We start from the raw sequence: 13,175 nt of genomic DNA, 5'->3' as shown, positions 1-13,175 counted from the left end.
TGTTTATTATTGTGAATAAATCTCGGGTGAGTTTTCAAAAAGCCGTAAGAGCCACCGTGACCTCTGACACTTATTTTTGTTTTTCTCCAAAATGAAGCAAAATTTCATTTATTTATTTGTAGTTTGAGGCACTTGAAGGACGTGTAGATGAACAATCTCAAACATGTTTGATATTAGTTTTTCGTAAGTTGGTCAAATACCGATGCAAAAAGTACTTTGTTTACCAATGGCTCTTACGGCTTTTTGAAAACTAATCCGAGAAATGAAGGACATTTTTTATGAGAAAAACTACATCAAATAAATTAACCCTATTTAAAATCGTTAAATCTTCAGATATTAAAATCATATCTATATATCTTCAATCTTAAATGATTGAAATTTACATAGTCAAAAAACTTTTTTTTTATTTATTTACACCGACAAATCTAATAGAAAAGTAGAGGCTATCATAAAGAAATATTTCTCTTGCTAAAATAACAACAAACATTTCAGGGAAATGACAAAAAAAAAACCTAAAATTTCAAAAACGTAAAGTCATCAAACTAAATACATATCAGAACTAATGTTTATTAACAGTCTTCTACGAGACTAATACACGCCCTTTGCTCTACATTGCCCCAGACAAGTGACGAAGAAACTATTTCATAATTGAATTGATCAAATCGTAATAAGCACTCTACACAGCGAGAATCATCTTGACCTCATTTCAATCGCGAGGTCAAGCCGGGAAGAACCGTTAAGCAAACATCCAAAAGAAACAAAACGAATCACACGATAACAACCCCGCAATTATATAATCCAGCTCAGCAAAGAATTCTAGCAACGAGCAACGCGCGTGCAACAAGCCACCGATTTGCGAAAAAAAAAACAAAAATTCGAACGGTTGGACTTGTTCTTATTAAAGCAAATGTGGGAGAAAGAAAGAATATTTGCCAAGCCTCCCCTCTCGAATCATCCGGATTGGTTGACCGAATCCCAAAAAGGTGCTTGTTTGGCGCTCCGAGTGTTCCGGAATCGTCGCCAGTTTTGTCAAGTCATTGTCCAGGGCCGTAAGTCTGTAATCATGGCAGCTTTAGCTGAAGAATGCTGCAGCTCCATTCATTATCGCAGCGAAACGCTTTCTTCCATAGAGTTTTTGTTTTGTTTGGTGCGGTCGAATCTGGGAAAGGAACGGATGCTGCGGACAAGCGCCACCACGGAGAGAAAAAGGAAGCATGTGTGTTCGGGTTTGGACAGCAACTCAGTAGCAGCATCCAACAGCATCTCTCGTTAACTGGGAAATTTGAAAAGTATTGTAATTTTATAGAAATTAATTTGATTTGAGCTGAAATCGATAGTTAAAAGGCCGAAATTACCACCTTTTAAAAGTAACGGACAATTTTCTCCACAATGAGCAAGTCACGCACACGCCTTGTTGCCTCTATCGCCCATTGCTCACCTTCCCATTCTGCGCGGTGGATGGTGTTTGCATTGCAGTTTTTTTTCCAACATTATCTCGCAGAGGCTGCGACGAGACTGGGCAAAACTAAAGCCCTAATCGCGAATCATTGGCGGGGGTGGAAGGAGAGGAAAAGGGTAAGGTGGGCGTCTATCAGGTGGCACCAACCCCCCTCGCAGCATGAAAGGGAACATATCTATTCATAATTTTTCGTCTTATCCGCGACGACGACGACGATGACGAGCACGACGACAGCATGTTTGAAAGCGCAGAAAACTATATTAGTAGGTTAGATCGACTGGTTCGGCTCAGTCGTGGTGGAGATGTGGACAAGCGAATAATCCTGGCTCTGATTGTTTGAACTTATCGAAGTGATTGAAGAACATTTGGTGTTTTGGTGAAGTTTGAGGAAGAATTAAACACGATGAAGAGCGTTTTGATTGTTGTGTGTTTGATTGTGGGGATGGTGACTGCAGAAACCATTCACTTTACCAACTCTGTGAAGCATCTTAAGACTACGAAGAACTTTACCACTTACGAGGTGGAAGTGCCTGGATCCAGACCAATTACGATTATTGAAGCAAACCCGGAGGAAGCCAACAGGCAGGCCACTCAGCAGAAACCGCAGTTTCCAATCATTCGGTACCGGAACGCAGGCGGAGCCAGTGTTGACGATCATGCGCACGTGATTGTTGACGATGGAACGAAAGGATCCAAGGGGAATTCGGCGAAGAAAACGCTGTACTCGCCGGACCTGCTGAACAAGTTTCTCAAGGAATACTCTGAAAAGCTGAAGAACGCCGACCAAGTCACGCGGCAAAAGCTCAACGAAATCAGCATGATCAATACCGGTGGCAATAAGGGAAAAGTGGAAGCAACGAATGTGAACCAGAGCAAAGAAGACCAGGTGCAGCACTTTTCGGATGTTCATGAACGACATGGAGGCAACAGCAAATGGTCAGGAGATAATGGGAAAACAACCCATCCCTGGAACATAAAGGACGGTTGGGTTACGATGGAGGCGGTTCCATGGTCAGAAAGCAAAGTTTCAAAGTGGCAAAGCAACTCGAACAAATACGGAAATCGCAACCAAAACCAAAACCAGTACCACTCGTCCAACCAGTGGACAAGCAATGAGAGCGAAGAAATTATGTCTCGACCAAAACCGATGCAGACGAGCAACAACTACTACGCAAACGACGATTACGTTGACTACGGAGACAGCTCGTACCAGGTGCCAAATCAACCCACAAGTTACACCAGCGAAAAACCGTCCAGACCCACCTTCGAATCCCTGTACAATCGCCGATACAAACCCTCCGAAGACTACTTCAACCGCAAGTCCTCGTCGCACAACCCCGACTACTCCGGAGGAGACACCTGGTACGACCACGGGTTCAAAAAACCCTCCCAGCAAACCGCAGACATCATCACCGACGGCCGAAAACCCTACTTCCCACAATACTCATCCACCTCAACCCGACCTCAACAACCCACCACCGACCGGAACCACCCCCAATCCTACCCGGAAAACGGAAACGGCGAATGGGTTCTCATCTCAACGACCAAGGGCTACCAATACCCCCGCCGAAAAGGTCAACGCGCCATCACCTTCGCCCCCCAAGCCACCTCCCTCACCCACAAATCCGTCAAACTCACCGTCCTCCCGATGAAAAACTCCCTTGACATGACCACCTCGCACAACGGACTCATCGAAGTGTCCTCCTCAACCCAAACCGTCGAACAAGCTTACAACCAACACCAACAGCAACAACAACAGCACCAGAACAAAATCGACCTCCCAGCCCAACCCAGCCCAGCGCCAGCCTCTTCCTCACTGACCCCCACCCGAAAGAAGCGCGTAACCGCACCCAAGTTCACGGTTATGCGTCAGGACAGCGGCCTACAGGACAGCTCGACGGTGTTGGCCGCCGTCGGTGCCGGTCTGGTTCCCGCGACGTTGGCCGTCCTCGCCCCGATGGTGCTGGGCCGGAAGCGCAGGTCACCGCTCGAGAAGCCGCCACATCCGGAGCAGCTGCTGGCGCCCACCTTGTAGTAGTGCCGCTACTAAACGCCTCCCCTCCTAGTGCAAGTACCTTTAGTTAAGCTAGTGAGTAAGTTTTAAGTTTTTCCTCTTTCACTCTCTCTCTCTCGAACGCGAACGCATGGTGGAAAGTTTGAGCGGAAGGAAAGAAGAGTTCATTCGATGAATGGGAAAGTGTGTTGCCTAGTTGAAGGCGCTTTCGGTGATGAACGAAGTGGAGTTCATTCAATCTTCTGAGTAGGGTACGTGAACAAACCCTCGGATTAGTAAAATTATTGTTGAAGTTGTAATATAATTGACGTTTCTTTTATTGAAGTTTTAACAATTATTTGTGTGCAGCTCAATTGAGTACAGTCATCATTCGGAACACCCACAAATTCGGAACACTTTTGTGGTAATTTGTCGATAGGATGCAAAATGCAACTTTTCTGTCGATCCTACTATTTTTAGGAGCTTTATTTGGACATTCTTTTGCTATTTCACTAGTAAAAGTAGTACTTTTTAAACAAAAACTTGCACTGCCTCCAAATTGCCTGTTCCATGATTGTGAAATGTTATTGTGCCTCCCACAACTGTGAAACACCTGAATTTAACTGATATTTTCATAAAAAAAAAGTTATCAGACCATTCATAAAACATTACTAAGCATGAGTTTTATTGGTTTCAGAGTGTGAAGTCATTATTCTGTAAAAAACAAGTACTCATGGAGAGAATAAAAAAGTTTGTTTACATCGCAAGTTTAAAGTGTTCCGAATTTGTGGATTTCAAGGGTCAATGTATTTCTTTAAAAACTTGATATAAAACGTAAAATTGTACAGCCGGTCTATCAATCGAAAAATCGCAAGAAAAGCTTTCACATGAAGATAAAAGCAAATCATTATGTTCAATTATCGATTTTCCATGATTTGTTGAAAATTGGCCGATTTGTAAACTGTTCCGAATATGAGGGATGACTGTAACTCACTTGAATACAGACTGGTGAATATAAGTTTTTGAAAATTTTATCAATATATTTGATTATTTCTAGAGTTGTTTTTAAAATGTGTTATAAGCTATTATGTTTCCTATGACAATGTAGAAAATCTCAAACTTAAACACAGAAGCAAAGGGAACTATGACAGCTGTCATACATATTCTGGTGGTGTTAGATTTTTTTTGGGTGTTATTTGAGAATGTCAAATCAAGTGTTTATTACCGGATATTTGTCCAATCCAATCTGAGAACATACAAACATCTCTCCTGCTACACGGTTTGTGCAAACAATCACACTGCTCGTTGGACACGCAAAATAACTTTTTCCAGAAGATGATTTAAAATTCGAACTCCCTGAGAAACGCAATGACAACACCACTCATAATTAGCTCACAAAATAGGGACCTAAAGCCCTATGTCATTTTTTATGTACAACGGTGAAAAACACAATTAAAAAATCATTTCTGATCTTTTTTTTTCATTATCATGCAAAAAAAAATTAACGAGACAACATTTTTTCGAAGGATCAACTATGGTCCCCTTGGAACGAGCTGTCAAGTAGGACCTTTTCTGTCAAGAAGGGCCGCGAAGTTTTTTTTTCTTAAATTGATTTAAAGATCCAAGGGTCTCACAAAAATAAGCTTTATCGTTGTGAGCAATAATATCACAAATTTAAACTTTATTTTAGGACCCAATTGAGACATTTATTGCGACAGACTGTATTGCAAATTTTAAAGTTTTTGGTAAGTTTTCAACCAAATCAGTAGCTGGCCTCTCAGGCTACCATTAAACTTGTTGCCTGGGAAATTGTTAACTAGTTGCAGCTGAAAAAAGTGTATCATCAAATCTCAGGACAGGATAGCCAAATTGGCTGAAATTTAGGGTGAAGACTTTTGAGATGGCTGGACAGAGTCTAGAATTGACGTTTTTGATTTGATTCGAAGTTTGGATTATCCGAAATTCGATTATCCGAAGGTTTGTAACGTCACGATTCGAAATCCGGACACTTAGTAGCATATCTTTTTTGTTATAGCTGGCAAAAAATTATGTAACAAGTTGAAAATGTAAAAAATTCATCAGGATGTAGTATAAACAGTTAGTTTTAAGAGAATGCATGCAAAATATGTCTTTTCAAACAATTTGTCATCAGAAGTTTAAAATTAAATTGACTTGTTGTGCTAGTTGATATCGCACACATTTGGACTGAAATGTTCGTGAATGGCATTCTTTAGGTCTCAAATAAAGTGTTTAAATCAAAACAATCGATGTTTTGTATAAAAATTTGCTAGAATTTAAAGAAATCAAAACCATAAGTGGCTTCGGACGCCTATGAAATATTTCAGTGAAATGTTTCACATTTTTGGTAAACCTATAATTTTATTTTATTTAATTGTTTTGGCTTTAACTACAGCGTTCAAACCAACTTTTAATGAAAGTTGATGTGAGAATTCATCAAATAACAAAGTTTTGACATAAATAATGCGAACTTATATCCAACTAATAGATAAAACAAGATGAGGTGTCCGGGTTTCGAAGCGTCCGGGAATCCGAATCATGACGTTATGGGACTTCGGATAATTGAATCAGGACCAAACAAATATTTTTCATAGTTTTATATTTTCTAATTTTAAGCATTAAATTCGAGTTCTTTGACCCCATTTTAGTCAAATTTGAGTTGTTGCTTGCCTTTAGCATATCATTTTTTTCCAGTATTTCAACCCCGCCAATTTGGCCGCCATCTTGTATTTAAAAGTTATAAATCACTTTAGAGCACGGTTGGGGTCATATTGAAGCTAATCAATCAAAAACAAGACAAAAAACTGATTCGATTATCCGAAGTGAAAATTTTCCGAGGCCTTCGGATACCTGAGTCTAGTTTTTGGTATGAAAAACCATAAAACATCTCTTTTTTAATCACTTTTTCAGCTTCGTAGCTTCACACGGTAATCAACTAGTTTAGTCCTCACCTCAATTAAAAGCCGATTTGGTCAACGCGATGACGAGATGTCTAGGTATCATTTTCTACAATTTAAAAAAATAATAGATTTTTTTGAAGAATTTTTATTTATCAAAGGTTAGTTTACAATAGGTCCTGAGCGACTTTTGAAATAAAGAGCTAAATTTTGATCAGTGTTTTACCAATTGCAAACAACACAACTTGACATTTATTAAGTTCATGTCAATTAATGTTTAAGTTTCGACAAAGTATGATAGATTTGGGCTCCTTGAACACGCCAAAATCTATAGAATTGAATATTAGTGATTTTCCTGCAAAAGATTAAAGTTGTTTTCTGATATTTCCTGCTATAAATGCTATGACATCATTCTAAGCAACCAAGCGCCTCCATGAATTTCTCTTTCTCAGAATGGAACCATGGAGGCTCTTGGCATCTTATCATGGAATCATATCAAAATTTACAACTATATGATTACGCAAGAAATTTACAAAATTCAATTCTTTCTATTGGCACGTGCTCAGGGAGCCCAACACATCAACTTAAACAATGTCGAGTTGTGTAATCAATTTCAAAAATATTGTTCATCTTAACTTCCTTCAAATGGTCTCAACTCAAAAACAATGAAAATAGTCTGCTTCGGAGAAAAAATGCTAATGAATTATGGAAGTCATGACGGCTGTTGAAAACCATTGAAAACTAAACCAAAATTTTATGATTTAAATTCCACAAGAAATTATCCAATTATAATAATTTCCAAAACAATATAAAAAAAGACAATGTTTGCAAATTTTTTGAATATTTGGGACAGCAGCAGTTCTTGGTGATTTTCAGTATCATTTCATGTTTACCGATATAAAATGTGACAATTCTAAGTTCTATGTGATTTGTAAAATTCACGTGAAAATGAATTTCGTAAGAAAATATCGAGCTTGGCCATAACTATTTGTTTGTTCTTTTGCATTCTGATGATTGATTTACTAATGGGCTTTCTTTTTGGTCCATTTCACTGATTGTTATGACATTCAAATTATTCTCGAACTCTTTCCGCTTAAAACCAAAAACCATGCGTGCTTTACTTATTTTAGACACATTTTAGAGTTAGATTCCGAACTTGGACTGATTAAAATATATTTCCACGCTTCTGTTCGTTTTATTTATTTATTTATTAATGTAAAAGTATCGTATAAAATAAATATGAGTTCATATAAATAATTTACTTCCGCAGTGCAAAAAAAAACACGAAAATTCCGTTCCGTATGTACAACAATGCTGAAACAATAAAAAAACAATCAAAACACCGCCGTTTCTTTCACTCTTGTTTTTCTTTATTTGCCTTTTTTCCATCAATAAATTCTAGCGATAATGCTCTCACCTCACACTCTCTCCGAAGTGACTTAACGATTACGGTGCCTGTGATAACTGGGAGGGGGGGAAACACGGCGAGTGGGTGGTGGGTGCAAACACGAATGATCCGTTCGAAATCCGACAGGCCAAAATAAAATTAAAAATAAAACATCCCCGCACAGCAGCGGCCACTCTCAACGCAAAGCTCGATACCGGTCCACCGGGTGGCAGCTGCGGCGGCGAACAAATCCGGCTCAACCCGTTTCTTTTCTTTTTGTCCGAACGCAACGAGATCAGGAGAAAATTCTCATTCTGTTGGGGTCAGGTTAAGAAGAGACTCGTTCGCAAACGACGTAACGTTTGTTTGAAATTTGGTTTGTTAATTTGATTTTTTTTTTGGGTAAGAAACGAGAATTTAATCCTGAAACTCGTGTTTTAAGGGAATTGAGCGCCGGCTTCATTCATTCTATATCTCTCATTTGATCTGCACGTGTGTACTTGTGTGTATGTGTGTGTATGAACGCGTGTTTATGTGTATGTGTGTGTGGGTGTTTCTTAAATGCCGTAAGGATAAAATTGTGCGAAGAACTTCTTCAATGTGCGACGGTGGTGTGGTTAAATTCTTGCTCAACGCGGTGCTGCACTCCGGTCAGATATTGCTGGAACTGAGACGTCATCTGCTGCAGAAGGTTCACGCCCATGGCGAGCTTCATTTCGACGGTGTTCCGGAGCAACTGCTGCCACGTGATGGTGTGCTCGGTGGTGGGCGTCAGATCGACCTTCTCGGTGGTCGCCGATTCAACGGTAGAGGTCGTGGTCGACACCGGCTTCTTTTCGTCCTCGTTCGGGCCGCCGATTTCGTTGTCAAGCTCGTTATCATCGCTATTTGCCTGGCGCTTGCGACGACGAGGTCCGTGCTCCGGGACCGGTGCCGACGTGATGATGTCCATCATGCTGTTGTCCTGGTACACACTTCCGACCACGAACTGCGAGTGGGCCGTGTCGTAGTGAGCGTGCTGCTCCGGGTTGTGTTCTGCCGCCGAGTAGGCTGCCGGATTTGGGAGCAGCTCGTGTTCTTCGGACAGTTCATCGGCCATCTCGGACGTGTTTGGTTCCGGGGTGGTCTGGGGGGACTGGGTGGTCGATGATGTGCTCTCTGGAGTCACGTAGACTGGCGAGCTGGGTTTGGTGTAGAAACTGGGCGGAGTGTTGTAGAAGAACTCGTTGTGCGACTTGGCCTGTACGTTGCGGTTGTAGGTCGCGTACATCTCCGGAGTTCCTGCGTACGCTGGTTGCGGGGCTCGGTTTCTGTAGTTGATTTGTGGATACTTGTTGGCGGAGTAGCTCTGCACGTGGTAATTTCCATACTGATGACCCGTGCGCAGTGGTTGGCTGGTTCTTCGGCGCAGGTTGTTACGGTAGTACGAACGATCTGGCATGCCGGCGATCAGCTTACCAAACACTTCTTCCTCGTTTTGACCGTCCTGTCCGGCGTAGTCCTCGTAGTTGGAGTAGTACACATCGTCCTTGCGGTTGGTCTCGTCCGATCGACGCAGCGCCGCAGTCAGTGGAGTTCCGAGGAAGTACGATGCCAGTCCGGCCGTAATGACCAGCCCAACCAAGCCGACTCCAACCGTTGGCATCACCTCTCGCGAGAGGTAGTTCATGATCTGCGCCGAAATGGGCTTGTTCTTCGACGGAGGCTTCTTCTCGCTCAACTTGATCAAGCCGGAGTCCTTCTCTTCGGGCTTCTTCTTCTTGGTGGCGGTCTTCTTCTTGGTAGCCGGTACGGTTGGTTTGCGCGAAGTCTTCTTCTTGGTAGTTTTGGAGGGTGAACGATCCTCGGGCAGATCAAACATGGCGTCCTTCGGTTCCAGAATCAGGAAAGTCGAGGTTTCCAGCGCATTTTCCTCATCATCGACGGCCGTAACTTCAGTGGTGGCCAATTCGGTGGTCGTTGGAGCGGGAGTTGTGGTCGTCGTAGTGGTTGTCGTCGTGGTGGTCTTCTTGGTCTTTTTGACCACTGGTTCACTTTTCACGGTAGATGCCTCAACGCGCTGCTGCTTGACATTGTCCTGCAGAGCTCCGGCGACCACCTTGAGACGGGACATTAGCTTGCTGATCTTTTCGTTCGTCTCCTGAGACACGGCCGGAGTTGTACGAGTGCTGGCGACGGGCTTCCGACGAGGTGTCGTCAACGGCTTACGTGCACTGGTGGTCGCCGGACGTCTGGTAGTGCTGGTAAACGGACGCTTCGTTGAATTGGCTTCCTTCTTGGACTCCGTTGACGTGACCGAGTTACTTCCGCTCAGCAGAACCCACGTGGACAGACCCTCCTTCGGAGTGGTCGTAGGATTCATTCGGATGTGGCCACGATCGGTGGGTTTGCTCAGCTCGTGGTGGTACTCTTCCTCGGACATGGGTTCCGCCACTCCGGCGTGAGCATTGTACATTTCATAGTGGACCATCGGCTGGTCGTTGGCTTTGCCCGATTGGTGCAACCCGGCACTGGTCAAAATCTTCGTGCTGGTCGACACCACATACCCGGACGTGCCAACCTTCGTCTTCAGTGGGACCTCGGGCCGTTTGAACAACGGGCTGCAATGAAAGTAAGTAGAGTTTGGCTCTAGAAAACGTGATCAAGTCGTGTAGAGCCACCGAGAGAGCATGCAGGTAGGATCGGTTCCGTGCGGATGTGAAGAAAACGGAACCGACGGCAGATGAAGAAATTATGAAGGGACAGATTGTAAGCGATCATGCATTTTTGTTGTTATCAGTTAGAGAACTTCGCGCGAACGAAGCTGGGGATTAAAACGCTGGTTTTGATTTCCAAGCATGTTGGGAAATTGTTTATTGGTGAAATGTTAGTTGTTAAAAGTACTCGATTGACATGGATTTTCTTTTGTTAAAATGTCTTACATGCTACTACTACAATGTTATTAATCGCTAATAATACTATTCGAGGTTTCACAAACTAAATGTGGGGTGACTTTTCTATCATTAATCGCTACACTACGATGAGAAAGAGAGAACACGTTCACAGGATTCGAAATCAGAGTAGCCTAACTCTTGAGTTTTTTGTTTAGCTTTTGCCTCAACGTTCAATGTCGTGAAATCTAGATGGGAGATGGGTCTACGATCGGTGAGCATGCTACTACGATGTACGAGGACGTTGAGTGAGTGAGAAAATTTGAAAATACTCATTTGATGACAATGAAAGAAAATCCCAGGCCTACTTTTCCGCGCCCAACTTTCGATAGAAAACCGGACTGCCAAGACTGTAATCACGACGAAAACCCGTGTGTCACACTTAAGTCAGTCAGTAAGTCATCGGCTTTCATCTCGCTTATCGCAGGGGGATAATTTACACTAATAAATAAAAAACTGCAGTCAGCAAACTGGTTGTTGCCGCCGCCGCCGGGGGTGGAAAAGAAGTAACATTAATCTCACAGCAATTATAGCATTCACCCAGGTGCGCGCTTCTGTTGTCTCTCCGCAGTACGGAATCAAATTAGCATTATTAACCAGGTGAAGTCTTCTTCTTTGTCGGGGGGTGGGAAAGATTTTCCCACACGCCAACGGTGCTAAATTGTGCACCGAAAGAAGCAGAAGCGAGAGAAAAGAAGGAAAAATCGCAACTCTAGTTTCCTTTTAATGGCGCGCCTTATCTCTTGCATTGTTCTTTCACTTTCTTCATCATTCAGGTATTTTTTATTTCTCTTTCGTTCAACTTCTTCTCTTCTAACGGAAACTGGTGCAGCCTATCAGATGAGGAACTAATAAAACTGACAAAAAGGTGTAACACACTCACATGATGTATGGATATGTTTTGATGCCTTTTTTTCTCTCTTTTCAGTGAACTTTTCATGAGGGAAGTGAACGAGAAAATTGGTACAGATTAATACAACAGCACATGCAAGAAGTGATGATACAGCCCAATTTGAGAAGGGGGGTTTGGAAATATGTATTGTTTTTATGGATTAGAGCTCGATACCGGTGTTTTGCGCGAAAAAAAAGGTGGAAATAGAAGAGAGAGATGCGAGAAAGGGGTGGGAAAATGCAAAATTAAGCCGACTAATGTGTTGTTAAATATGCTACTTCTTTTGGGGTTAATTATTCGCTTATCAAAGATAGTCTACACTGCTACATTTAATGTAGTACTTTCGAGGTCATCAATTCGTTGCTGGTTTTTGTCTCAGTTTTTATGCGTTTCATTTTAGGAGTTTGCAATTTTGCGTCTAATTATTTTCGTTTTTGTGTTTGTCGGTTCCACCTGGTTATGTGGTTGCTTCCTCTTTTTAGGCAAAGGGAAATTTGATGTTAGAGAGCATTTGTCGTTTTTGTCTTAAAATGTTTTTTTTGTCGTTTGTGTTGCGGTTCGTTTGTCGATTGGCACTTTAGGTGTTTTTTTGTTTGTATTTTGGCGAAAGCGGTCCTTCCCTTGTCGCTTTTTCTTTGCCGTTTTTACGCACACGCGGTTGACTTTTGGCATGACCATTGCACACGGGTTTATAACCTCACTTGATGGGCTTAGTTGATGCTATAAGTGTTACAGTCCAGACTCGATTATCCACAGCCCTGATTATCCAAAGTTTCTATTATCAGAAGCCCCGATTATCCGATGTTTGGATTATGCAAAGTTTGGATTATCCGAAGGTATTCAGATAATCCCTCGAACCGAATCATAAAAAAAAACATTTTTCGTATTTTTTAATAAGTAAGATTCATTGCATGATGCAACTCCCATATTTGACGCCATCTTGGATTACAATTTCCAAAATCACGCTCAAGGAACCAAAATAAGAATATAATTTTTTAATGATTCGATTATTCAACTTGACATTTTTTGCAGACTTTGGATAGTCGGGTTTAGACAAAATAAAACAACTCTACCAAAAGGTACTTCCACAATCAATCCAAAAACCCCGTGACAACAGTCAGGTCCAACTCTACCGCCCTGTCCTTTTTGTCGTAGCCGACGCAGACTTTGCCCTGTGCCCCCGGTACGGACTCAGTCGGTACGCTGGTTGGCCCCGCGAGGGTCGCTGCGGAGGTTTCCTGCCCTTTCCCACACCCCGCCGGTCATCGGCCGTCCAGCCAATGTTCGACCACATGTCGTTAAAGTCGAACCATCCGGAGCTTCCCCCGCCACTGGACGGGGCTTTCACGGGGCGTTTGTACCGATGGATCGACGAGGGAATCACCGGCAGCGGTCGCTTGACCACGATCGTGCTGTAGTTTTTGATTGGCGGTGTGAATTTGGAATACATGTACATTCCGGCACCCACTCCGGCCATGACCAGTGCCATAACGGGCAGTGATGCCAGCGCCATCACTATGATGTTCATCGGGGTCATGGCGGACAGTGCGGCCAGCATTCCGAACAGGGCGTGCGAGGTATCGGTCAGCATCGAACTGC

General features: G+C 42.7%; 2 protein-coding genes across 3 annotated transcripts in view; one reads left to right on the top strand and one right to left on the bottom strand.

Annotated features, from left to right (window-relative positions):
* Window positions 1-1,901: 1,901 nt before the first annotated feature.
* Window positions 1,902-3,494, top strand: LOC119770711. The gene has a single exon (XM_038266067.1). The coding sequence runs from the start codon at window positions 1,902-1,904 to the stop codon at window positions 3,492-3,494; it is 1,593 nt and encodes a 530-aa protein (XP_038121995.1).
* A 4,221-nt stretch (window positions 3,495-7,715) lies between these two features.
* Window positions 7,716-13,175, bottom strand: part of LOC6053018 (location of vulva defective 1) — a 31,681-nt gene continuing 26,221 nt past the window's right edge. For both annotated transcript variants that reach the window (XM_038264133.1, XM_038264134.1), the window contains one exon: window positions 7,716-10,354. In XM_038264133.1, coding sequence (XP_038120061.1) covers window positions 8,350-10,354 — 2,005 coding nt within the window. In that variant the 3' untranslated portion in view covers window positions 7,716-8,349. The remainder of the gene's footprint in view (window positions 10,355-13,175) is intronic.

The sequence above is a fragment of the Culex quinquefasciatus genome, chromosome 3, assembly GCF_015732765.1.
Source record: "Culex quinquefasciatus strain JHB chromosome 3, VPISU_Cqui_1.0_pri_paternal, whole genome shotgun sequence".
In the NCBI taxonomy this organism is placed as follows: Eukaryota; Metazoa; Arthropoda; class Insecta; order Diptera; family Culicidae; genus Culex; species Culex quinquefasciatus.
This window is presented reverse-complemented; position numbering and strand designations above follow the sequence as displayed.

What these genes read in the sequence shown, in the direction of transcription:
- LOC119770711 (XM_038266067.1), top strand. Translation starts at nt 1,902, where the DNA reads ATGGTGACTGCAGAAACCATTCACTTTACCAACTCTGTGAAGCATCTT.